Here is a 25,292-nt window from a genome sequence, read left to right on the forward strand (position 1 = left end):
CTCAGAGTGTGCTTGGGAATGACCTAGATATTTATTCAGGGGCAGGGGTGAGAAGGGCCTCTGGGAAATCCCTGCCCTCAGTGTGTGGTCTGGAAGGGAAAGAGAGGTGGAGACATCCCCTGCCCCGCTCCACTAGGAAACTCAAAATATAACCTTGGAGGGATTTGGCCAAGTGGTTACTCTCTACGAAGAAACACACCACACCTGTGCATTAGAAACAAAGGGACATTTTGATGTCCATTTTGACATTGTTGTCTTGTTTTTGGTTTTTGTCTTTGTTTTTTTTCTTTTTGACGTGGCTGTTTTGATGTGGCCAACTGTTTTTTAAAACAGTTATTATAAGCAATATGCACAACTTAATCAGCTAGCCTCAGCCTTTGTCTCCCACCCAAATCAGAGACGTAGGATTAGGATGTCACTCAGGCAGGTATAGCGCACTGGACTCGTCAGATTCTTACTCCTCGCTCATGCAAGGGCAGAAGTTCCCTGGCATACCTTCAACATCACTCATTGTGACCAATGAAAAATTATTCCCAATTACCTTTATTCTGATTTTAAAATCTTTAACACAATTAGGCATTACATAATTGGAACAGTTGGAGGAATAGATGAAGAATGTAGGAATACACTTCTTATTGAATATTTCTGAATAGGGTGTTAACTACCTGCCCCTAGAAAGCAGATTGAAACACACACACATGCGCGCACGCGCACACACACACACACACACACACACACACGCACCACTGCATAGGCTGAAGAGTTTGAGTAAATTACAGACAATGTAACATCAAGGGTGACATATGTATGTGGGATCTATGTCCTTACCCCAGAAGTAGGTGATCGAGGGCCCCAGCCCCCTAACACCAAAGGCTTTGTGTTTTCTTGCTTTCTTCCCCTTTGTCTCCAGTATTTCTCTGGTTCTACATCCTTCTCTGTCCTATCTTTCTCACTACAGTTATTGTTTTATTTCCACAGAAGAATCACCATGACACTGTGAAAAGAGAACCGGACTAGAAATCAAAAGATCTCTACGCTAGCTCTGCCAGTGGGACTGTGGGACCCCAGAGGAGAGTCCCATATCTGTACATCTACATGTACAGAGTCTACATCTCTGATTGTTTATTTATCTGTAAAGGTAATTAATATTTAAATGAGTATCATGTCCCAAGGCATGTACTAAGTTCCTTGCATAAATTACCTTGTGTAGGTGTGGTCAATACCAATACGGTTTCCATTTCCATTTCCCAGATAAGGAAATGGGCTCAGAGAAGGTAAGTTCCTATAGCCAGGATGTATCAGAGCCAAGGATTAAGATTCCAGAGCCTATTTTCCTGGTACCCACTTGCTGGAAGAATTAACAATGGGTCACCTGAAAGTCTAACCGCAAGTGATCTAGGATAAAGCATGTCATCAATAAAAAATAAAAGTTGATTTAAATCTTTCTTTATTAAAGGCCAGCAATAAGGCCACGTGTCTCACCTACCACAGAAAGCTGTCCTGAAGATCAAAGATAAAGAGACTCGCTAGGGGATTTCTAAGCCGTAAAGTGCTGTACAGCTGTGAAGCATCCTTCCCCAAGTTCTCCACCCAACAGGAGCAAATACACCACTGGTGGCTCAGAGCTAAACAGGTTACTCAACCCTGCCCTAAGCTGAGACTGGCTTTGCAAGCAATGACTCAAGTAACTGCCAGGAAAGAGAATCAAAGGAAAGTGACTCAGAGAATTTTCAGCCTTGATAGGGCACTGGGACCCGGGCTGGCCTCCCTACCGGGAAGACAGTGTGGAAGTGGGGGCAGTTCCTGCAGGTAATGCCAAATACACAGGGGTCCAGCACTTGCCCATCACACCTCCGTTCTCATCAGTATTGCCTGTCACTAACCTAAGCTTTTAGAAGGCCATTTGTGTCTGTTTAACTTGGAACAGGGAAATACCTTAGAAGATGCTGTGAGTGTTAAAGATTAAGACACTAGTGGCATCACCATCCAGCCTCTGGTCTTTAAAAATGATAAAACCTTTTGTTTTATTTTTATATTAATCAGTCCTTTTAGTTCGGCTAAAAATTTCCAAAAAATTTAATCCCAAATTAAAAGCATCACTGGTAAAGAATCATAATTATCCTGTCATTTTAGAAATTAGCAATAGTGGTTGCTAAGGGGCTGGGCAGGTGAAGCAAAGAGACTGGGCAAATGAAAGCTGCCTAGGATCCAGAGTCTCTTTTTGGGGATCTGTCAAGATCCCAAATCAAGAATTCAATAATGGCTATAACACAATGTATCTAAGAGTATTGTTCCTTCTAGGTGGTTTCTATGCATTGACCAGTGTTTTTCAAAGTGTGATCCCTTGACCTGCATGCAGCATCAACAGCATTTCGGAACTTGTTATGAATGCAAATTCTCAGACTGCTTGCCAGACTTACTCATCAGAAACTCTGGAGTTGGGGCCCAGGAGCCTGTGCTCTGGCCAGCCTCCAGGTGACTATGAGACATACATTGGTGGTAACTGAGTCACCTGGGAAATTTGGTTAGAGTAATTAACACCCCCAGCCCTATCTCATACCCACAAGCCTGGGCTTCGGAAATGAGCTCTCCGAGTGATTAAGATAAACACCACGATTTGAAAACCACTGATCCTAACATATGAGAGGACTGAAGTTAGAGGCAAACAGTGATAAAGGGATTAATAGCCCACCAAAGTGGTATGACATTTACTTTAAACTGAAAACATCTGATCAGCAGCAACAGCAAGAAACACTTTCTAAACTTAAGCAGAGCCTCCCGGAAATACAGCTGCCCTCGACCACCACCCCCACCCTGAGGGAGTTTCCAGATTGGGAAAAGACTAACCCTTAGCACTGGGAAGTACACAAATTCAGCTGTCCATTAGCATCAAAAAGCCCAATAAAACCTTTCATATTTTCCCATTGAAGGCCTAAACAGCCTCTCTTTTTTTGTCAAGTTGGTATATAAACCTTTATCTCTAGCTATTCAGCAAGTTACTCATTACTAAGTACTCCCTCAGGTGAATATAATTAAACCTTGTCTTTTCTCCTCTTAAACTACTGTCAGTTAATTTGCAGGCTCCTGACTATAATTCTATGTGGGCAGAAGAAAACTTTTCCTCCCAATGGCAGTAATCTTTTCAGGAGTCACAGAGGATTTAGATGAAAACCAAGAACCAGAAAATAAAATTCAGCAAGACAGGGAATTCCCTGGTGGTCCAGTGGTTAGGACTCGGTGCTTTCACTGCCAGGGCCCGGGTTTGGTCCCTGGTCGGGGAACTAAGATCCCACGAGCTGTGAGGCGTAGCCAAAAAAAAAAAAATTCAGCAAGACAATGTTCCAAGACCATCATTTGACAAATATCGGTTGCAGTATGAAACTACCTCTTGTAGGATACACCTTTTCCAAACGTTAAAACAGCAGGACAAAAAAAAGGCAGGGGGAAATAACAACTGAAAATTGAAAAAGCCCCAATAATTTTAATACACAGATTATTAACCAAAAACCATCTTAATCAATAATGTCAAAGTCTCTCCCCATACAGGGGAATTTCTGACAAAAGCTAGGAGCCTCAGATAATCTACTGCTGATTATTACACAACAGACAGGTAGCTGTGGAAGGTTTTTTGTTTATCTGGTTATTGGTTTATTCTGAGATACCTTTTTATTGAAAATGTATCAACCTGATCCTTACTTTCTACCAGTGAGCAGGGCCGCAAAGCTCTAAAATACAAACATACAAAACACCCATGCTTAATATAAGCCAGGTCCCCACTTGGGTTTTGATACCTTACCTTCACAATAGTATCATGAGAGAGGCGTAGGGAACTATCACCATCCGTAGTAAAATAAATCTCAGAGGCTCAACGCCTTTAATGAAGATGAGGAGAAACAGCTGGCCTTACTGCCCTGACTCTGCGCAGAGTCTTTCCGCTTAAAGTTTTTTCACTTTAATTACCACCACAATAACATCCAAGGTACCTGTTTCTTCCTTAATACTCTGACATCTCCCTCCCAGGACCAACGTACTTTCCCTTGGTTCCCCTGAGTATAGCTCAGACAAGACAAAGCTTTCAAAGGATGTTACTAAATACTAGTAAAGTAAAGGACTAGAAAATGGGAAATAAACCCATAGCACTTAAGACAAGTAGTATAGAGAAGTAGATAAGAATATAATTCCAGAACTAGACTACCAAGGTTTAAATTCTGGCTGTCATTTACTAGCTGTGTGACCAGTTACTTAACCTCTCTGTGCCTTGATATCTTCATCTGTAAAATGATAATTAAAGGACCCATCCGACCATCTCATAAAATAACATCTGGCACATAGCACACATGTATATATTCAGTTTGGTTTGTAAAGTACAAGTTTTAGTTTGCAGCATATCTACTTTTCTCCCAGATTCACAAGTTCTGTGCTATTCAACCCGATATCTGGAGAAATCCAATCTAGTCCAACAAAGGGCCACCCAGATTCACAGGTAAGGGCAACTCACCTCACTTTTAAAGATGATAAAACTGAGCCTCATCTGCAATTCCAACTATCTAAACCCACCACACTTCAAAGATTCAAGCTCAAATACCATTCTTTTTTTTTTTAAGAGCAAAATATAGCAATTGAATAACTTTGTGTATCCTAGGTGACATAAAACTCTGTTATCTTTAATTTGAGATATTCTTTATGAAATAAAATGGAGGGAATGGAAAAAAGGAATTCTCGTACAATCAAAAAGTTAAAGTTAAAAGTATTCCCAAGGTGTATTCATCAAATCCAGAGCAGAAATTAATTCAATGCAAATTCCTAGAAATTAGTTTTCAGGAATTACAAATGTGTGAATTAACTGCAATATACAACTCTTCTGTCCACATCATCAAAAGCATGAGGAAAGAATATGGTAATATTCTTCCACAGACATATATATATTTGTAATTCAACTGATATCACACACACACAATCTAGTATTGAATTGTTTCATAAACAAAGTCCATGTTTCATCCAATGTAACTATGATAAGATTATATAAAAATGAAATTTCCATCCTACACATTAGAAAATATTAAGTCTCCAGATACTTTAATAATGCATTACACTTGTATAGTACTTCTGGTTCACAAACCAATTTTATCTCCATAATTTCCTTTCAGCTTCATGGCATAGGAGACGGCACAACTCTATTTGTACTCATTTTAAAAGAGCTGATAGTACAGGCTTAGAAAATATAGGTCTCCTAGCCTAGGATGCAGACCTTAGCAGGACCCAGATATCCTGACTCCAAATCTGGTTCTCTTTCCATTAACACCACAAGATATCTTATGAATGCAAAAAAACTAACATTTTATAATGATAAATCCCCCCTTGCAAGCATAATGTACATGTATCTTCTTTTAATTTTTGTTTTAAAACGCTGTTTGAGTGAAATGAGAACAAATAAAAGCTAATAGATAAACTCACACTATTTTTTTTTTTTAAAGGAAATTCTCAAGGGAATAAGGTTACACGTATACTGACCTCTCATGAGTCAGAGTGTGAGCCAATCCCCCTCTCCACTAACCTCATCTTTCTCTTCAGGGGAACTAATATTGCCCACTGAATCTACTGAATCCTTCTTGAACACTCAACAGACAATAGCAATGAGCATCACAACCTTGCCTGGGATGAAGTGGGGATTTATGTATGAGACCAAAAGCCCAGCTGATGTATTTGGTAACTTTTCTAGTGCGATTTTTTTAATTACATGTACCAACTGAGAAATTTTCCTCCCATTTACACAAAACAGGACTTACCCTATGAAATGGACCTTTGAATATCTCAAACTAAAAATTGAAACGTTTCACAATCCCCTTCAGTTTCAGCTGAAGAGTTTTAGAGATCTGGTTCAGGCATCATACTCAGTATTTGCACAGCACTTGACAGTTTCAAAGTACTACTGCATGCACTGTGTCTGGTTAGATTTTCCAGCTACCTAGTGAGAAATGTATTATTATCATCCCTATGTCAGAGATGATAACACTGAGGCACAAGGAGGGTATCCTGCCCAAGACCACAATGAAAGCAGGAGATGGAGACTCAGACCCACCACCGACTCCAAATCTCATGTGCTCTTTTCACTTCTCCCTTGCTGCCTACCCTTAAAATGTCCTCCCCAGCCACACAACCCCCAAGTCCCTTCAGAAGAGACTAGCTCAAATACTGGTTTCCTTCTTCACACATGGATAAGTCTTGGACAAGCTGGAATCTCCTGCCCTTTTCCCACTTCCCCTGGGAGAAAGGTGCACCTCCTTTATCCTTGTCTTTCCAAGACAACAAGGAAGACGTCTCCCCATGGTGCCGACACCAGTACAAAGACGGGGAAAGGGATCCTTAGGGTGTAAACTGCCTTGCCAGCTTCTGTTTAAACCCCTGTGAAAGATGATCCTTATGAAATAACGCCTTATTGACATGAGTCAGAAATGAGTCTTAACCTGTGAAAGTTAATGGGCAAGTTTTATGGGCAAGAGGTTATGGGCAAGTTATGGGCAAGAGGACAAGAAAACCGAAATCCTGTTGGGAGACAGAGCCTTCATGTCTCCCCCTGACGGTAAAGAGGGCCCCCATAGGTCTCCACGGAGCAGCTCCCCGCGATCCTTACGCAAGAGAAGGAGACTTACCCGCGGCGCGGGGGCTTCCGGACACATGGGGCCGGGACATACTTGCCGCACGCTTCAGCACCGGGGACAGTTCCGAACTCTCTAACTTCTCGCGCCCTTCCGAGCTCGGCGCGGCCCGCTGTGCCTCCCCGGCTGCGGGCCGGAGGGCGGCCTCTCCACGCCCTGGTCCAAGCCTCCGGGTCTTGGGGAGCGCGACAGGGTCTCTGCGAGCAGCGGGAGCAGCCGGTGGCGCCTCGGGCTGCGGCGGCGACCAGCCCAACTGCACCGAGGCGCTGCGGGACCGCGCCAGCGCCGAGGAGACGGAGCCCATCTCGGAGGGCCGGGCTGGGCCCAGCGGAGCGGCCAAGGCTCCCGGTGGGACCCACACCCCTCGCCTGCCAAAGGTTCACTCTCTCCTCGCGCCGGAGCGCCCCCAGCCTGTGCTCCTCCTATGCCTCCGCGGGTTGCAGCCCCTCCTCGGCGGCGGAGGAGGAGAAGGCTGCAGGGAGGGCTGCGCGCCCACGCCGGGGACTGAGGAAAACCCGGGCGGTGTCCGCGCCCGTCCGATAATCCGGGGTGGATGAGGACACTTGGAGGGGTCAGTGCGCAGAGATTGTCCAGAGGTTTTACTGGGGATTGTGGGGGGAAGCGGCGTAGCATTAAGTGAGGGATACCGTTTTTTTCTCTACTTTCTGCACTTTGTTCACCTGGGGCCGAAGGACTGGCACGTCCTTCCTGCTCCTTCTGACACATCTGGGCCGCCTCTGTCCCCCGAGAGGATGGAGGGCTGAGCGAGGGCAGAGGAGGAGCCTACATTCTTCTCAATTACTCTTCTTAGGGCCAATATCACTACTCTTCCAGGCTGTGCCTTCCCGCTGAGCCCGACTGGGCTCCTGGCCGTCCCTGAGGAAGGCTCGGCGATCCCCTTCCCCAGCGTACGTCCTCCAGTGCCCCTCATCCTGGGTGCCTCCCCCTTGTGGGGACCAAGAAGATGCCCACCCTTCCCATGGGGGATTGAGGCCAGAGAGGGCAGCCAAGGTGCAAGGGGAGGCAACTCTGCTAGTACTCCTCAGGAAAGCAGCCCTGGGGGCTCCCATGAAGGGAAGCCATAGCAGCCAGGGACCCTATTAATGGGCCTGCCCTGCTGGCCCCACCCCTTCTCTGACTGCAATAAGAAGGTGGTGACACCTAATGTGGAACCAGAAGCAGGAAGAGCAGCCTGGGATTAAGTTCCAGCTAAAACCCTGTTGCCCAGAGAGGTATTAGGTCTTGCCCAAGGTCATAGCCAGTTAGTTAGTAGCAATGGAGTTGGATCTTGTGTCTGGGACTCCTCTTTTCTAAACCCAGTCTCCTATCCTCCCTGCTCCCCATCCTGAAGGTTTCAGGCATTGAATTATGAAGCAAGACAATTGTGAAATACACAGCCTATGAGGTTGGAATGTGTGAAGGAAGAGTGACTTTATCAGGGATTCCTCAGCTGGCCTGGGATCCAACCTCCCCTCCTCCCTCAAGGCCCAGCACTGATATGACTCTTGGCACTGTCATCTGTGAAATGGCATACAAATAAGTATGCGGGAAGTAGTACTATCACAGAGGTGGCTTCCAGATCGACAAACCCCAAGGTAGGAGGAAGAGGAAAAAAGGTTTTAGAATGCTCAACGGGCATTTAAACCAGAGGATTAACTGAAGTGGGACAGCTGCAGGGCCAACACAGCTCTCTGTGCTTGGCACTGTTTCCTGTGAAGTGGGCAGAAGCTGAAGTCCTAGGCCCTGAGCTAACATTACATGGAGGCAAATGCACACCATGATCCCCATGCCATGCAAGGACCATCAGGAGTGTCTCTCACCTCTGCTAACATCAGGAACCCATCTTCTCAGGGCACACAAAAGGAAAGCAACCGTGTCCCTCAACCCACCTGTGTGTATGGCTATATTAACTTCTTTATAATTTTTAAGTGCTTTTTATTCTTTCCTTGCTCACTTGACGGACAAGTAGAAATCCTCTCTCTGGGCAAAGGACCTTTTAGAAACGGAGCTCCCTGGGCAGACATTTCCTATTCTTGTACCTTGACTTGATTTTCCTGCAAACCTGACATAGGCATCATTAGCAATAATGTAAATGTGGGCATGGGAGGAGGTCAGGAAGGAGGTATTTTGGACCTACTTAGGAGTACATACTCCACTTGACTGTACCCACTGGGAAAATATTTACATAAACATAAGACTTTTGAATGGGATGGTAAAGAGCTGCTACCCTAAACCCTCAGAGTGCCCTCTGCCACAATGATTGACCTAAGCCTTTCCCCAGGACACACACACACACACACACACACACACACACACACACACACACACCCTCCTCCAGGAAGGAAGCTAAACTCAACTAAGAGTTTGGTTGTTGACACTGCTGCTGATAATCAGATTCTCCCCAGTTCTCTTGTAAGTGGGAAGAGGTGAGCCTGAAACAATCTTCCCTGTTTCCTTTTCTACTTGCATTAAAAAAAAAAAAAAAAAAACCATGTATTGAAAGCTAGAGCTTGGTTAGAGGAAGCTGTTAGAGAATATGCCAGCTGTAGGTGATGTCATTCTCATGCCCTTGCCTTTCCTCTTCCAGGCCACCGACCTCTTCCATCAAGGGCAGGAGCGCTCCTATCCAGCCAGACTTCCACCAGTGGGTGGTCAGCAGAGTGTGCGTTGAGGGGCCTTGGAAAGATATAGTTCACCCATGCTACAAGGTGAGTGACTTTGGATCTTGGAGGTTCTACCATTGACAGTGTTGAGTATTACCTGAAACAGTGAAGGTGGAGAAATCCCCTGTCCTTTCATGTCCTGGAAAATAGCTTACAACAAAAAAAACCACCCTTTCCCAGATGACTTAGATAACACTCAAGGATGTCCCTTTGCTTATCTATGACAAGGGCAGACACTGACCCTACAAATTCCCATTCTTTGCCTCATAAATGATTAGCTGAACTGTTTCATCCCCACTGATCCACTGGACAAAATGCTTGTTAACCAAACTGTGGTTAAGCTTCTCTCTTTCCTCCAGGCCTCTGAACTTTGGCTCACTCTCAGCCTGAGCCAGCATACAGCCCTTCCTGAGAACTGAATTGGACACTAAAATTTGAATTTCATACAGTTTTCACTTGTCACAAAATATTATTCTTCTCTTGATTTTCTTCCCAACCATTAAAAAATGTAAAAAATCATTCTTAGCTTTAAGAGTGTACAAAAGCAGGCAGCAGGCTAGATTTGACCTGTGAGCTATAGTTTGCCAACCCCTGCTCTAGATATTCTAATGAAAAAGTTTACTGTGGAAAGGAAGAAAGTCTCCCTGGTGAAGTTTTCGGATCTGTGTGATTGGGAAAGCAAATTTACCATTGCTGAGATTTGTTTGGGGACAAGATATTCAGTTTCTTTTAAAATTTCAAATAACATTTTTAAAGGGCTTGAGATTTTTCTTTTTTTTCAAAAGGAGCATGGGTTCCCTTAGGTTGAGAAACACTCCTCACCACAATCACCTCACACCCAATAGGATGGCCACTATCCAAAAAAACCCATAAAATATTGTATTTTACAATATGTCCTTGTATTGGCAAGGATGTGGAAAAATTGGAACCCTGTGCACTGTTGATAGGAATGTAAAATGGCACAGCTGCTGTGGGAAACAGTATGGCAGTTCCTCAAAAAGTTAAGCATAGAATTATCATATGATTCAGCAATACCAGTTCTGGATATGTACCCAAAAGAACTGAAAGCAAGGTCTCGAAGAGATTTCCCTGTTCGTAGCAGCATTATTCACAAAAGCCAAAAGGTAGAAGCAACCCAAATGTCCATCAGTAGATGAATGGATAAAGAAAATGTGGTAAACACATACAGTGGAATATTATTCAGTCTTTAAAAAGAAGGAAATTCTGTCACACGCTATCATGTGGATGAATCTTGAGGACATTATGCTAAATGAAACAAGTCAGTCACAAAAGACAAATACTGTATAATTTCCCTTTTATGAAGTACCTAGAGTTGTCAAACTGATAGAAAAAGAAAGTAGAATGGTAGTTGACAGGGGCTGAGGGGAAGGAGAGATAGGGAGTTGTTTCATGGGTATAGAGTGTCAGTTTTGCAAGATGAAAAGTTCTGGAGATGGGTTGCACAGCAATGTGAATATACATACCACCACTGAATCGTACACTTATAAATGATTACAATGGTAAATTTTATGCTATGTGTATTCAACCACAATTTTTTAATCCAGTTATTTAAAAGGAAGAAACAAACGAAGAAAGATGCCCCCCAGAGTAACAGAGAATCAACCTGTGCCACCTTCGAGGTGATAAAACTGTGAGTAGGGCTTCCCTGGTGGCGCAGTGGTTGAGAATCTGCCTGCCAATGCAGGGGACACGGGTTCGAGCCCTGGCCCGGGAGGATCCCACATGCCGTGGAGCAACTAGGCCCGTGAGCCACAACTACTGAGCCTGCGCGTCTGGAGCCTGTGCTCCGCAACAAGAGAGGCCACGATAGTGAGAGGCCCGCGCACCGCGATGAAGAGTGGCCCCCGCTTGCCGCAACTAGAGAAAGCCCTCGCACAGAAACGAAGACCCAACACAGCCATAAGTTAAATAAATAAATAAATATTAAAAAATAAACAGGAGCTGTTGTTTTTAAAAAAAAAAACAAAAACTGTGAGTATATGAAGACAGCTATAGTGCTCCCACAAACCTTCTCTCTTTCGAGCCAACTGCCCGCTTCATCAGCTCGTCCCCATATGACAGGCTGCTCAGACCCTTTGTTCCCCTCCATTGTGTTCCTTTTAATGCTCTCTAGTTGTTGTTGCTGGGGGTTGGGGGTGCTGAATTCCAAGACAGAAGACCATGATCCACGTGTGGTCTAATCAGGATAGAATGAATACTTTGGAACTGTTCCTTCCTATATAATCCAGCAAAGAATAAAAAAAAATAAAAATAAAAAACCACTAGATTTCATGGTCTAAGTAAAAAAAGACCAAATCTGAAAGTCACATGAAGCTCCCTTCCCAGCTTTTCAACTGTTCTTCACATGATAAATTGCAACAACTGAGCTTTCTTAGATCAAGATTGAGACAAAAATATCACATACATGGCCAATCAGTTTTGTTTAGTGTGCCTGCCTTTGATTGGTAGTGGCTGCCTGCAGCACTGTGTTTAGCAGGAATCTGGAGCCACAGTGAAGGCATAGCAGGGAAGATGCAGGGATAGATTTAAGGTGTCTGTCAAAGACAGAGGTAGGGAGAGAGAGGCAAGTATGCCACTAATTTCCCAGCAAGGCGCCATGGGTTTTACTGTGGTTGAATTTCTGCCAAAGGTCCTGTGATAGAAATCTAGAGGCTGTTAGCAGGGAGTGGTTCAATTGCTCTTAATTGTCATTACCCTGTGGTAGGAAATAAAGCTAGAAAAGGAAACATAATATCTGTAATTCCCTCAGACTTTAAAGGACATCTGCACTACTGGGCTGGTTATTCTGTTTTGTTCCCTCCCACCCAGTTCTGAGCCAGAATCTAAAACAGAAACAGGAAACATAATTCTAAAGGAAGCCAAAGACAGAGAAGACATCACGATGTTATTTTTAATTATCGATAATATATAAAACATATGTATGTGAAAATATTCTTTCAATTTTATTTGAAATTTGTATGTGGGGTGTGTGTGTGTGTGTGTGTGTGTATGAATCTAGCCTCACTAAGATAGAAAGACATATACCTTGTACCATATACCATATACAAGGACATATAAAATCACAGCAGAAATACACAGGAAAAGGACCGAATAGTCTCAATATCATCTGTATTGCCAGCTGTTATATTTAAAGATATTCAGAGTATTTTTATGTTATGAGGCAAACAATGGCCCCCAAGCCAAATCTGGTCTGTCACCTGTTTTTATACAGCCTGTGAGCTAAGAGTGTTTTTTATTTCTCCTAAATTGTTGGGAAAAAATAAAAAGAATTTTTCATGATATGTGACAAGTATATGAAATTTAATTTTCAGGGTTCATAAACAAATTTTAGTACTGGAATAGACCAACACTCATTCCTTTACACGTTATCTCTTGTTGCTTTTGCTCTGCAACCCTCAAGTCAAGTCATTTTGACAAAGACTGAATGGCCCACAAAGCCAAAATATTCACTGTCTGGCCATTTACAGAAAAAGTTCTGAGGGAAAGTGGCCATGATCATGTCCAGGACTTCGTTTCTTTTACAGATTCAGCACTGAAACCTCGATTTTGGATCCAAAAGTAAGTAAGATTTCAAGCAACCTCGGGTTTGTACTTACCCATGTAATTTTATTATAATACATCTTAATCTAAAACAATTTAATAAATAATAGATTGGTCTGAATGTTTTGATAAAATATCAAAATACAAATTGTTGTTATAATTAATATATTAAATATTAAAATTTTATTAATTAAAATATTACATTTAAGTTTTTAATTTTAAAAATTATTAAATGAAAATTATTACAACCATTTTCTTTTTAAGTAGTAAACAGCAAATAGCCTAACACCTGGCATATACTGGGCATTCAATGAATGTTTGCTGCATTTAATTAAAATAAATCTTCTATTTCAATTCATTAAATAAAGCAGATATTCCAAAGGCTATTATTTTCAGAGCCTGCTCTAGCAAAGGAGTCAGCCGCCATCACTCATGTTTTGGCAGAGACTCAAAGTCAGGCAGAGGAGTGGAAAAGCTTTATGGTGGAAAAAAGGGAAGACCTGAGGCGTGCCCTTGACTGAAGGCTGTTGGCATGGGAAGCTGCAGGCAGGCTAACCAGAAGTGGAGCACCTTATGTGATTAGTTAGGGGAGCGTATTTGGCTTTCTCCAATCGGTCCAAAGTTGAAAGTAGGAGCAAAAATTAGAGAAGCTGTCAGTTATTAATCAAGTCTTGACCATTTTGGGCCAGTTGCTACGGGAGTTGTTTGATTTTCTGGACTGGCTGCTGTAGATAGAAAATCAGTTATATTTTCATATATGGTCTATTTGTATATTAGTCTGTCAAATGCAAAAGACTAAAATTCACTTCAATCCCACAAACATTTACACAACCACCATCTACATGCCAGGAACTGCATCGAATGCTAGGAATAAAAAGATGAAGAGGACATGGCCACGGCCCTACACTGTGGGGGAGGGCCTATAAAAGAACCTATTAGGAGAACAGTCCATCCCCCTTATCTCTTGCAGACATGAATTAAAGCTTTTCTTTTTTTTTTATATATATATATAAATTTATTTATTTTATTTATTTATTTTTGGCTGTGTTGGGTCTTCGTTGCTGTGCGTGGGCTTCTCTCCATTGCAGTGCACTGGCTTCTAATTGTGGTGGCTTCTCTTTGCAGAGCACGGGCTCTAGGCGCTCAGGCTTCAGTAGTTGTGGCACACAGGCTCAGTAGCTGTAGCTTGTGGGCTCTAGAGCGCAGGCTCAGTAGTTGTGGCGCACAGGCTTAGTTGCTCTGCGGCATGTGGGATTTTCCCGGACCAGGGATCGAACCCGTGTCACCTGCATTGGCAGGTGGATTCTTAACCACTGCGCCACCAGGGAAGCCCTAAAGCTTTTCTTAAATGAACTATTGACCTAGAACCCTCCAAAAGAAATTTCACTGCCTTCACGGTAATGCAAGGCCCTTAGAGTTAGGAAATGGTTTTCATATCTGTCTTGGTGTCAAGACAATATTCTCAAAGCTTACCCAGCAAAATGAGAAATCCATGAAATTTCTTTACTTAACATTTTTTAAAATTAAAGTTCTGCCATTTTTTCAAATGAAGTCTTTGATTCACTGTTGCTTCCACTCTCACAAACCAGAAAAGTGAAAACTCTATAAAAATTAGACTAAGCTAAGGTGCACCAGCTTCCCAAAACCAGTCTGTTGATTTTTTAGAAACATATTCTTGAATATTGAATGGCACCAGCCAATCAGCAATTGTTATACCCCTCTGTCCCAATCCCAATTTTCTACCTAGAGCCCTGCTTCTCCCTCCTCACTGTATTTAGGGCTGCTCCCTTCCTCTGTTCTTCTGGGACCTTACAAGTCCTGCTGGGTTCACTGAGGCTTTTCAATGGCATCCATCACTTCTGCCTCATTTTATTGGCCAGAGCAAGTCACACAGCCAAACCCAAGTCAAGAAGGCAGGGAATGGGCTTTCAATACAGTATTCATATGAAGCAATAAATATTAATTTTTGGAAAAAAAAAAAGAAGTCAGGGAAGTAGGCCCCACCCAAAGGGAGGAGTGAGGAACCGGGGCTGACGACACAGTCTGCCTCACAAGCATCTGTCTCTGCCTCTGCACACTGTTGTAAAAGCGTAAGCAATAAAGTTCATGTCATCTGTACTGCAGCTCCAGCCTCAAGCCTCCTCAAACTCATTAATAAAGCACAGCACAGGGCTTCCCTGGTGGCGCAGTGGTTAAGAATCCGCCTGCCAAGGCAGGGGACACGGGTTCGAGCCCTGGTCCGGGAAGATCCCACATGCTGCGGAGCAACTAAGCCCGTGCGCCACAACTACTGAGGCTGCACTCTAGAGCCCGCAAGCCACAACTACTGAGCCCACGAGCTGCAACTACTGAAGCCCGCGCGCCTAGAGCCCGTGCTCCGCACCAATAGAAGCCACCGCAATGAGAAGCCCGCGCACCGCAACGAAGAGTAGCCCCCGCTCGCCGCAACTAGAGAAAGCCCGCGTGCAGCAACAAAGACCCAACACAGCCAAAAATAAATAAATAAAATAAATAAATTTAAAAAAAAAAAAGCACAGCACAGTAGCAAACTGAGTTTGGGAATAGACAGATTTGGGTTTGTTACCTAGTTCTCACCATTTACACCATCAAAACCTTGGGCAAGTTACTTAACCTTTCTCTGACCCTCACTGGTTTCATCTGCAAAATAGAGATAACAACAATGCCTTCTTCTTTACATGTAAAACATGACATGTTTTTATCAGGATACAACAGGAAGCAGGCAGCACCCTCAAACTGGGAAATATGACAAGAGTTTAACAAAGGGTCTCTTCTATAAAGGTGTGGGCAGAGTATAGAAAAACCAAGAAGCGATAGCATAGTATCCCAGGAATAGCAAGGGCAGGAGACTGGTACCAATCCTAGGGCTAAAAGAGTAAGGGAGGGACTTCCCTGGTGGTGCAGTGGTTAAGACTCCACCTCCCAATGCAGGGGACATGGGTTTGATCCCTGGTCCGGGAAGATCCCACATGCCACGGAGCAACTAAGCCCGTGCGCCACAACTACTGAGCCTGCGCTCTAGAGCCCGCGAGCCACAACTACTGAGCCCACATGCTGAAACTACAGAGCCCGTGCACCACAACTACTGAAGCCCACGCGCCTAGAGCCCGTGTGCTCCACAACAAGAGAAGCCACTGCAATGAGAAGCCCACTCACCGCAATGAAGAGTAGCCTCCGCTTGCCGTAACTAGAGAAAGCCCACGCGCAGCAACGAAGACCCAATGCAGCCATAAATAAATAAATAAATAAATAAATAAATAAAAAAGAGTAAGGGAAAGGAGCAGCTACCCAACCCCAGAGCGGTTGCCTACATGGACACAGCCAATCTGCAGTGAGCCTGAGGAGAATAATACCTCCACCTCCTCCTCTTCCAGCCCCCTTCCTCCCACCAGTGCCTCCCACTGATCAAACACAATGGGAAGCCAGAGGACAGGAGCCTGTTGACGCAGCCTCCCAAACTAGGGTTGCCAGGTTTAATAATAATAATAATATAATAATATACAATGGAATATTAGCCATTAAAAAGAATGAAATCATGCCATCTGCAGCAACATGGATGGACCTGGAGATTATCATACTAAGTGAAGAAGTCACACAGAGAGAGACAAATATCATATGATATCACTTATATGCGGAATCTAAAAAAAAAAAAAAAGATACAAATTAACTCATTTACAAAACAGAAACAGACTCACAGACTCAGAGAACCGAACTTATAGTTACCGGGGTGGGGGGGGGGGGAAGGTAAGGGGGAGGGATAGATTGGAAGTTTGGGATTGACATGCACACACTGCTATATTTAAAACACATAACCTCGGGAATTCCCTGGAGGTCCCGTGGTTAGCACTCTCGCGCTTCCACTGCAGGGGGCCCGGGTTTGATCCCTGGTCGGGGAACTAAGACACTGCAAGCCTCGTGGAGTGGCCAAAAAAAAATAAAACAGATAACCAACAAGGCCTACTGTATAGCACAGGGAACTCTGCTCAGTAGTCTATAATAACCTAAATGGGAAAAGAATTTGAAAAAGAACAGATCCATGTATATGTATAACTGAATCACTTTGCTGTACACCTGAAACTAACACAACATTGTTAATCAACTATACTCCAATATAAAATAAAAATAAATAAAAAATACAGGAGCCCAGATATATTTAAATTTCAGATAAACAACAAATACCTTTCTGGTATAAGTATGTCCCAAATATTGCATGAGACACACTTATACTAAAAACCTGTTTGTTTACTAAAGTTCAAATTCAAATTAAACTGGGCCTCCTGTATTTCATCTACATCCCAGGGCACAGAGCAGGATAAAGAAGAGTAGAGCTTCCAGTAATGGTACCAAGTCCAGCCGCTTTGGCCACTGTGTGGGTCACTGCAGCTTCATCACTCACCCTGACTGGTCCAAGGATAGGAACTTCATCATGTCCAATTCTGGGGACTATGAGATCCTTTACTGGGACGTGGCTGGAGGCTGTAAGCTGCTGAGGAATCACTATGAGAGCTGAGACTGGGAGTGGGCTACCTACACCTGCGTTCTGGGCTTCCATGTCTATGGCATGTGGCCAGAAGGCTCGGATGGAACTGACATCAATTCCCTGTGCTGCTCCCACAACAAGCGCACGGTGACTCTTTCCGACGACTTCTGCCAAGCAGACCTCTTCCAGTACCTGTGCGCGTGCGCCAAGGAGCCGAGCCTTGTGGACTGGGGTCACGGCAGCCACATGACCAGCGTCCGGTTCACGCACAACGACTCGCACCTCGCCTCGCTGGGCGCCAAGGGCACCAGCAGTTTCCAAGGAGAAGTGCTGGGTGCTGGGTGCTTGGGGCCGGCGCCCACTACGCCCTCTCGAACCCCCTCCCTGTCTCCTACTTCCTCTCTCGACGTCTGACAGCTGCCTGATGGAACGCACTAGCCCTGCAGCCTGGCCCCATCTCACCCAAATCCCCCAGGACCTGGCCAACCATGTCCTTGCATTTACTTGGAGGGGGTGAACGGCACCCCTGCACACACTGTATAGACTCACTGGCTGAGCCGGGCAGCCCCAGCCTGGGCCCTGATTCCCGGTGTCTGCTTAGGGGCGATAAACTAAAAGCAAAGTTAAAAAAAAAAAAAAAAAAAGAATGGAGGTGGATGGCCAGGGTGGGGAGAGAGGGGGGTACAAAATAAGACTCTTCAGAACAGCGCGCATGTGCCTTTTGTTAATAATCCTATTCTACCGGTTTCCCTTTCTCCTTGTTGGTTCTTAGTTTCTCAGGTCAGCTTTTGTTTCTATAAGTACTAACTAGAGAAAAATACCAGTCATGGCCATGAAAAAGAAATGCCGTCCCACCTGCTGATGACAGAAATCTCCACAAGCTAGGCCTCTCCTCCAGCTGCAGAAAAGCAGCAAAGACTCTGTCACAAAATTGCCCTTGCAGGTGGTTTTTCTACCAAAGAAGTCGTCTAATACACCCCGACTATGAAAGAAAACTTTCACCTCTTAAAGTCTGTCATTTTACTTTCACCTCTTAAAGTCTGATCTCCTTTCTTAATAATGTATTACCCTTGTAATGATATTTAAACTGATATTTTGTTTTCTGTAAGGTACAAATATTTGGAAATTTTCTTTAAGCTGGGAAAAGATTGATGGCACTTTCCTTTCCTCCCACATGCACAAGCTAAAATCAAACCTATGACTCTGGCTAGATTTTTTTTTTACTTAAACAAAGAGTTTTAATGTCTGTGACAAGATTAGAATTCATAATAGTATCTGTCTCATTATGAAAATTAAATGGGCTAATGCCTGGGAAGTAGTTAATGATTACACATAATAAACTCACTTATTCCAGACTGGCTATCGGACTCTCAAATTAAGTTTGTGCACCCGTGCATTAGAACAGAAACTCAGAAAGTGGAACAAACAAAACTAGGAGGGACATTACACATGGCCAGTGTGGGGCAGGCCCAGTGCCCAGCCCTGGGAGAGAGAGAAACCAGGTGGAGGAGCCTAGTTCCCGGGGCCTGTCTAGGCTTCATCAAGGGCATGAGTGGGCCCCAGCAGGAAGGCAAAAATGGTGACCGCGAGGCTATAAGAAGCTGATACATAACAAGGACAAGTCGGCAGGCCACATCTGACAACAGGAAGTTGGGCCTCTTCTCCTCTAAAATAATTTATATGATTACAAGTTATGTTATAAACTAAAACTAATTTTTTACATTCTGCAATGTCTTTGCATCTGTTAGCTTGTATTATTCTTATTTTACCATCTTTGGAGCATTTTAAGGAATTTTAAACAAATTCATCTAATGAGTCTTCAGACAATGTGCTTAATAACAATTATTATCATAGATAGCCTTCCTTAAGCACTTTCTATGTGTTGGAGGATATGTTAAATGCAGCACTTAGCTGACTGTTCAGAGCAGGGCTTCTGATGATGTCCTAGATTCAAAGCCCAGCTGCACAATTAATAGCTGTATGATGTTGGGAGATTATCTCACCTATTTTTTAGGTTCTTCATCTGTGAAATGGGTGAAGATAATAAGAAATTTGCCATCGAAATCTCTATATAAAATGCTGGCCCTAGTAAATTATCAACACCTGTTAGCATGTCATCACTGTATAGTCATGTCATCATTATAACAGCGAGGTCAAGCTTGGATTAATCCCATTTTATGTTCAGCGAGGTTAAGCTAGCTGTCCAAGTTTATGCAGGTTCAAATCTAGGTCTTTCTGACTCAGACCCACGCATGTTCTTAACCACTGTGCTATGTCAAACTCCCACCATTTATCAAATCTGAGCATTTTGAAAATGACAGAATTGTTTTAGATCCGTGCGCATTTACTTTGTCTATTTTTTAACATTTGAAGAACTTTTTTTGCCAGTTTGTCCGAAGGGCTATTTATTCAAAACGGAACTAGGGTCACAACAGACTATGAAGCCATGGCCTGACAAACGAAGGACCAGTCACCGGTTCTGCTGTATGAAGGGGGGCTGGGCCCCAGCAACCAGGGGGTGCCCAGTGGCATCCTAACCAGGACAGGAGGTGAAAGCAGGAGAAGCAGCAGTGCCCACCTGAGACCAGGGCGTTTACACTTCCCCTGGTCCCCACAGTAACAATTAAACACATGTGTGATTATCCAGCAACTTGGAAACCGTGAGATAGACATGTTAAATGACTTACCCTTTAAGTAAACGCTGCAGCAGGACTTGTACTAGAGCTTAAGGCGTGGGGCATGGAGTGGAAGAAAGGAAGGGGCAGACCACACAACAGAGAACGCCTCAGAGGTGACCGAGGTGGTTGCAGGTGGAGCACTGCATCTACACCCATGAGCTGTGGGGAACTCCTGGAGCCTTGTCTAGGTTGAAAGGATCTCAGCCAAAGTGGAACACACCGGGGTCCAGTTGGAGCATGAGCTGCCTCTGGGGTCTCCCTCCAAGCTAGGGGCTGCTGCCCCAGCCGGCAAATGCAGTTCTTAGAGGAAGAAGGAAGGGAGTGCAAATAAAGGTAAAGTAAGGAGAGAGACAGCTCTGTGGGGACCAGACCCCAGTGTGATGACTAGCAACCAGAGCAGACCCAACATGACCCCAGAGCATGACCTCAATTCCGCAGCTGTCTCAGGCTGCAACTTGGAAACTCCAACTCCGCACTGCAGGTGAAGACAGTGAAGCATCCAACTTCATTAAGCCCATGAACAGAGTAGGGGAAAATACTTGGGTTCTGTATCAGCTGGGCATAACAGGAAAACCTGACCAACAGCGGCTTGCTTAACCACAAATGCATTGAACCGAGAGACTGGAGATAAAAGCTTGTCAGCGGGCGGGGCTTTGCTTTCTCCACCCACCCCCAGCTCTGGGGCACAGGAGCATCCCGTCCTCCCGGCCTAGGTTCCCACGCAGCCCGGGTGGGTGAGCTTAGGGGGAGGGTGCTACGCTGTTGGCCATCAGGCTAAGCCTTCCTGTCCCTGCCTTATCCAAAAGGAAAGGCTCCAGCATCTTGCGAGCCTGGCGCCTCGAAGCTTCATTGACCCCCTGGGAGTGGCCAGCATTATGCTAGGCCCTGGCAATCCGACTACAGACAAAGCAAGTTTCCTCCCCTCTTAAGGAAAAGTCCCCTTTCACCCCACACTTCCTTGTAATTGCAGCTCTGGGTTCCTACTTCCCTACGTAACAAAGTTTCATCCAAGAACAGGCTGTCACTGGCTGCAACTGTCTCATCTCCCACCACCTTTTAAGAATTTTTCTTTAGTTTAAAAAAAATGTAGAGACTTCCCTGGTGGCGCAATGGTTAAGAATCTTCCTGCCAATGCAGGGGACACGGGTTGGATCTCTAGTCTAGGAAGATCCAACATACCGTGGAGCAACTTAAGCCCTTGTGCCACAGCTACTGAGCCTGTGCTCTAGAGCCTGGAAGCCACAACTACTGAGCCCGTGTGCCACAACTACTGAAGCCCTCGTGCCTAGAGTCCGTGCTCCACAACAAAAAGAAGCCACTGCAATGAGAAGCCTGCGCACTGCAACGAAGAGTAGCCCCCACTGGCCACAACTAGAGAAAGCCTGCGTGCAGCAACGAAGACCCAACGCAGCCAAAACTAAAATAAATAAACAAATGAATTTATTTTTTTTTTAAATGTAGAAAAGTAAAACAAAGCAAAACCACAAACATATTTATTTACCTCATCTAAGAAAATATCTGAAGATAGGTAGTTCCAAGATTGTTCAGCTTTTCTGCACTTGTGTTGGCCTTCTCAGGATCACAAGATGGCTGCCAAAACGCCAAGCACTGCATAGTCACATAATAACAATCCAAGCAGGAAGGAAGAGGACTGGTGGGAAAGAGCCTTCTCTTAGTACATACCTCTTTTTTGTTAGGCAAAAAACTTGTCCCTAGAAATCACCTAGCAAATGTCCCCTCCTACATCTCACTGGCCAGCACCAGGTCATATGCCCAGTTCCCTAAAACACTAGCAAAGAGAAATGAGATCCCATGATTAGGTTAAGCCAATCCTGATTCCTCACCTGGGGCTGGGAATTGCCTCCCAAACAAAAGCGGGCTTCTTTTAACAAGACTAGGCCAGCAGCAGGGGCTCCATCTCCTACTCCCAACCTACCATTTACCCCTCCGCAAGAAGTCAGTCCTTGATTTATCAAATCCATTTGGCCTACTCACAGAAGAAAAGAAGAGAGCTCTTCTTAATGAGTGGGGAGGCACTTTGTGTGAAGACCAGTTTCTGCTAACTATACCACGGAAGTTCTTGCCACAAACATTACCAATGGCACCCAGGTGGTGTGGTTTTCCATGGGAAGGCTCTGCTTCCCTCACACCCAAGAACTCAGCACTTTGATACATCTCAAAACAGACCAGTTCCTCAGCAAATTTACTGGCTATGGACATTTCACTGAAGAGTCCACAGAAGCAGACACAGAGGAGTGGAGAACCTCAGTGCACAGCCCTTCACCCCAACAATTCTCCCTTGAAACACCCCTCCAGACCTACCTCCCTGGTAACTCACCACCTCCCCTCTGCCCTTCCTTCACACACCCTCCACAGAAATCGCCCTGAGTAGTCTCTCTTGCCTTCAGCCCACTTTATCCACTCAGCCAAAGGCCCAACAGCCATTCCTGGGTTTGGAACCAAATATTATTCCTTAAGCAAAGCAATTAAAATTATTCAATATTATAGATGTTGATAAGTAGGATGAGTAGGAGAGCAAGGGATAAAGGGTGGAGATTAAGCCGAGTAATTTCTGATAGACAATATTGCAAAGAGAGTATTTATTGTTATATCTTCCAGCAGGTGTTTGTTTTTTAGGTCACCTAAGAGTAGCTAAGTTTTACAATTAAAATTCCTGGGACTTCCCTGGTGGTGCAGTGGTTGGGAATCCGCCTGCCGATGTGAGGGATGTGGGTTCGAGCCCTGGTCCAGGAGGATCCCTCATGCTGTGGAGCAGCTAGGCCCATGCACCACAACTACTGAGCCCGAGTGCCACAACTACTGAAGCCCATGTGCCTAGAGCCCGTGCTCTGCAACAAGAGAAGCCCACGCACCACAACGAAGAGTGGCTCCTGCTCGCTGCAACTAGAGAGAGAGCCTGCACGCAGCAACAAAGACCCAACACAGCCATAAATAAATAAATAAATATATAAAAAATAAAAATGAAAAAAATTTCCTGTCTCTGTGAGATGAAAAAATATACCCAAAGCAAGAACAAATCAAAGTCAATTAGGGTTGTCATACCTTATTTTCATTAGCCCTAATTTCATGTTCAAACTTTTTTTATACGTGTGTATGTGTGTGTGTGTGTGTGTGTGTGTGTGTTAAATATAAAGAAAAATTAGCCAAATGGACCCAATTCCCCAAACCTCTCAAGAGCTTGCTATGGTGAAACCAATTTTACAGGCGTCTGTCTTACATAGACAGCCAATTATTGGGATCTCTCTAGAATCCCAATTGTACCTTAGGGCTTGCCATGTTTCCTTTCCCTCTGGTGAGATTCAGGCAGAACAGGCAGGGGATAAAGTATATGAGGTGCTCAAAGAACTATTGACTTTAGTCAGCTGAGAGCTGAGGCTAAGACAGCTCACAAAGGGGGTGCACTTGCTACCTCACTGAAGATAGGAACTGTGGTTGAACAGAATCGCTGGGGCCATTGATTGAGAATTTTTCAAACAGTGAATTTGGCTCAGATGTACCCTTCCTGGTTGCCCTCTAGGAAAGCTGCTCTCACCCTATTTCAGTTTCAGTTTCCCTTTGCTGTATGAAACACACACATGCACACATGCAGCAAAACTTAGCAGCTTAAAATTATAACAATTTATCATTTCTCCTAAGTCTGGAAGACTGTGTCTCAGGTCACTCATGCAGCCTACATTCAGCTGGGAGCTGGCAGGAACCCCAGTTCTCCTCTACATGGCCTTTCTTTTCATGTGCTATCTCCAACTCTGGCTCCTCCCAGGTGGCCTCTCTCCAACAGGGAAACCTAGACTTCGATAGAGCATGGCAGTTGGGTTCCAAGAGAGAATGTTCCAGAAGACAAACCCCAACACACAACTGTGTATCCAGCCTCTGCTTATACCATGCCTGATAATGTCCCATTGGCCAAAAAAGTCACAGGGCCAGTGTGGGAGGAGACTCCACAAGTGGTTCACTGGAGGCCCTGTGGAAACTGTCTACCACAACCTTAAAGCACCAATTTCTGTACTTACCTCTCTTTGAAGCATAATACTCTTTCTAGACAGGACAATTGTGAGACCCTATGGGCTAGAGATTCTGAGTCAACAGAAGCAACGCTGTAACAATGAGTACAGAAAGAGGATTTTAGAATACGTGTTAAGATTTGGTACTCGGTGCTACCAAAAAAAATCATATTAATAAGGGTCAGTGAAAATATAAATCGAAAGCATTTAATCAGAAAGTTTAAAATTTTTTTTTTTTTTTTTTTTGGGCTGTGTTGGGTCTTCGTTGCTGTTCACAGGCTTTCTCTAGTTGCGGCGAGCGGGGGCTACTCTTTGTTGCAGTGGCTTCTCTTGTTGCAGAACACAGGCTCTAGGCACACAGGCTTCAGTAGTTGCGGCACGTGGGCTCAGTAGTTGTGGCTCGCGGGCTCTAGAGCTCAGGCTCAGTACTTGTGGCGCACGGGCTTCATTGCTCCGCAGCATGTGGGATCTTCCCGGACCAGGGCTCGAACCCATGTCCCCTGCATTGGCAGGCGTATTCTTAACCACTGTGCCACCAGGGAAGTCCCAGAAAGTTTTAAATTATTGAGTCTGGAAGGTAGTGGGTGTGCCTAATTGAAACTTGTTTTCAGAAATGCTTCTCTGATCTCCTCTTTCCTTAAGTTAGTACTTAATTCGTCCATTTTGTTAATCTTTAAGTGTTTATGAAGCACCTGGCGTCACTACATGTTAAGGCTTTGGGCTGGGCCCTACTCCATCTCCCACCTTCTCCTACCTGGACTCTGGCAGTGGCCCAACAGCTGGTCGCTCCACCCCAACCACATGTGTTTGTTTGAAAACACAAATGTAAACCCATTTTGTTTCTGCTTTGAAAACCTCTGACACTATTAAAATTTAAACCCTCTAAAGTGGATTTCAAGGCCCTTCAGAACTGAATTCTCATGTATTTTCTGTTAAAGTATCATTTTTCATAAAGGATAAAATCATGACTCAGACAAATATAAAGTAAGCACATGTCAAAGATTTTACTTAGCCATGAATTAATGAGGAACTTATAAGGCATTAAAACCCAATTCAAAGGAGTGCCCACATGGGGCTTCCCTGGTGGCGCAGTGGTTGGGAATCTGCCTGCCAATGCAGGGGACACGGGTTCGAGCCCTGGTCTGGGAGGGTCCCGCATGCCACGGAGCAACTAGGCCCGTGAGCCACAATTACTGAGTCTGCGTGCCTGGAGC

The 25,292-nt window shown here is 44.4% G+C and overlaps 1 protein-coding gene across 7 annotated transcripts in view; it reads right to left on the bottom strand.

Annotated features, from left to right (window-relative positions):
* The window catches only part of PDE1C (phosphodiesterase 1C), a 599,843-nt gene extending 592,877 nt beyond the window's left edge, over positions 1 to 6,966 (bottom strand). For 6 of the 7 annotated variants that reach the window (XM_082471770.1, XM_082471767.1, XM_082471773.1 and 3 more), the window contains exon 1: positions 6,651 to 6,966. In XM_082471770.1, the coding sequence (XP_082327896.1) occupies positions 6,651 to 6,960 (310 nt within the window). In that variant the 5' untranslated portion in view covers positions 6,961 to 6,966. The remainder of the gene's footprint in view (positions 1 to 6,650) is intronic. The other variant, XM_082471771.1, reaches the window with a different exon arrangement.
* Positions 6,967 to 25,292: the final 18,326 nt, after the last annotated feature.

The sequence above is a fragment of the Balaenoptera physalus genome (genome assembly GCF_965194825.1).
Source record: "Balaenoptera physalus genome assembly, chromosome: 8".
In the NCBI taxonomy this organism is placed as follows: domain Eukaryota; kingdom Metazoa; phylum Chordata; class Mammalia; order Artiodactyla; family Balaenopteridae; genus Balaenoptera; species Balaenoptera physalus.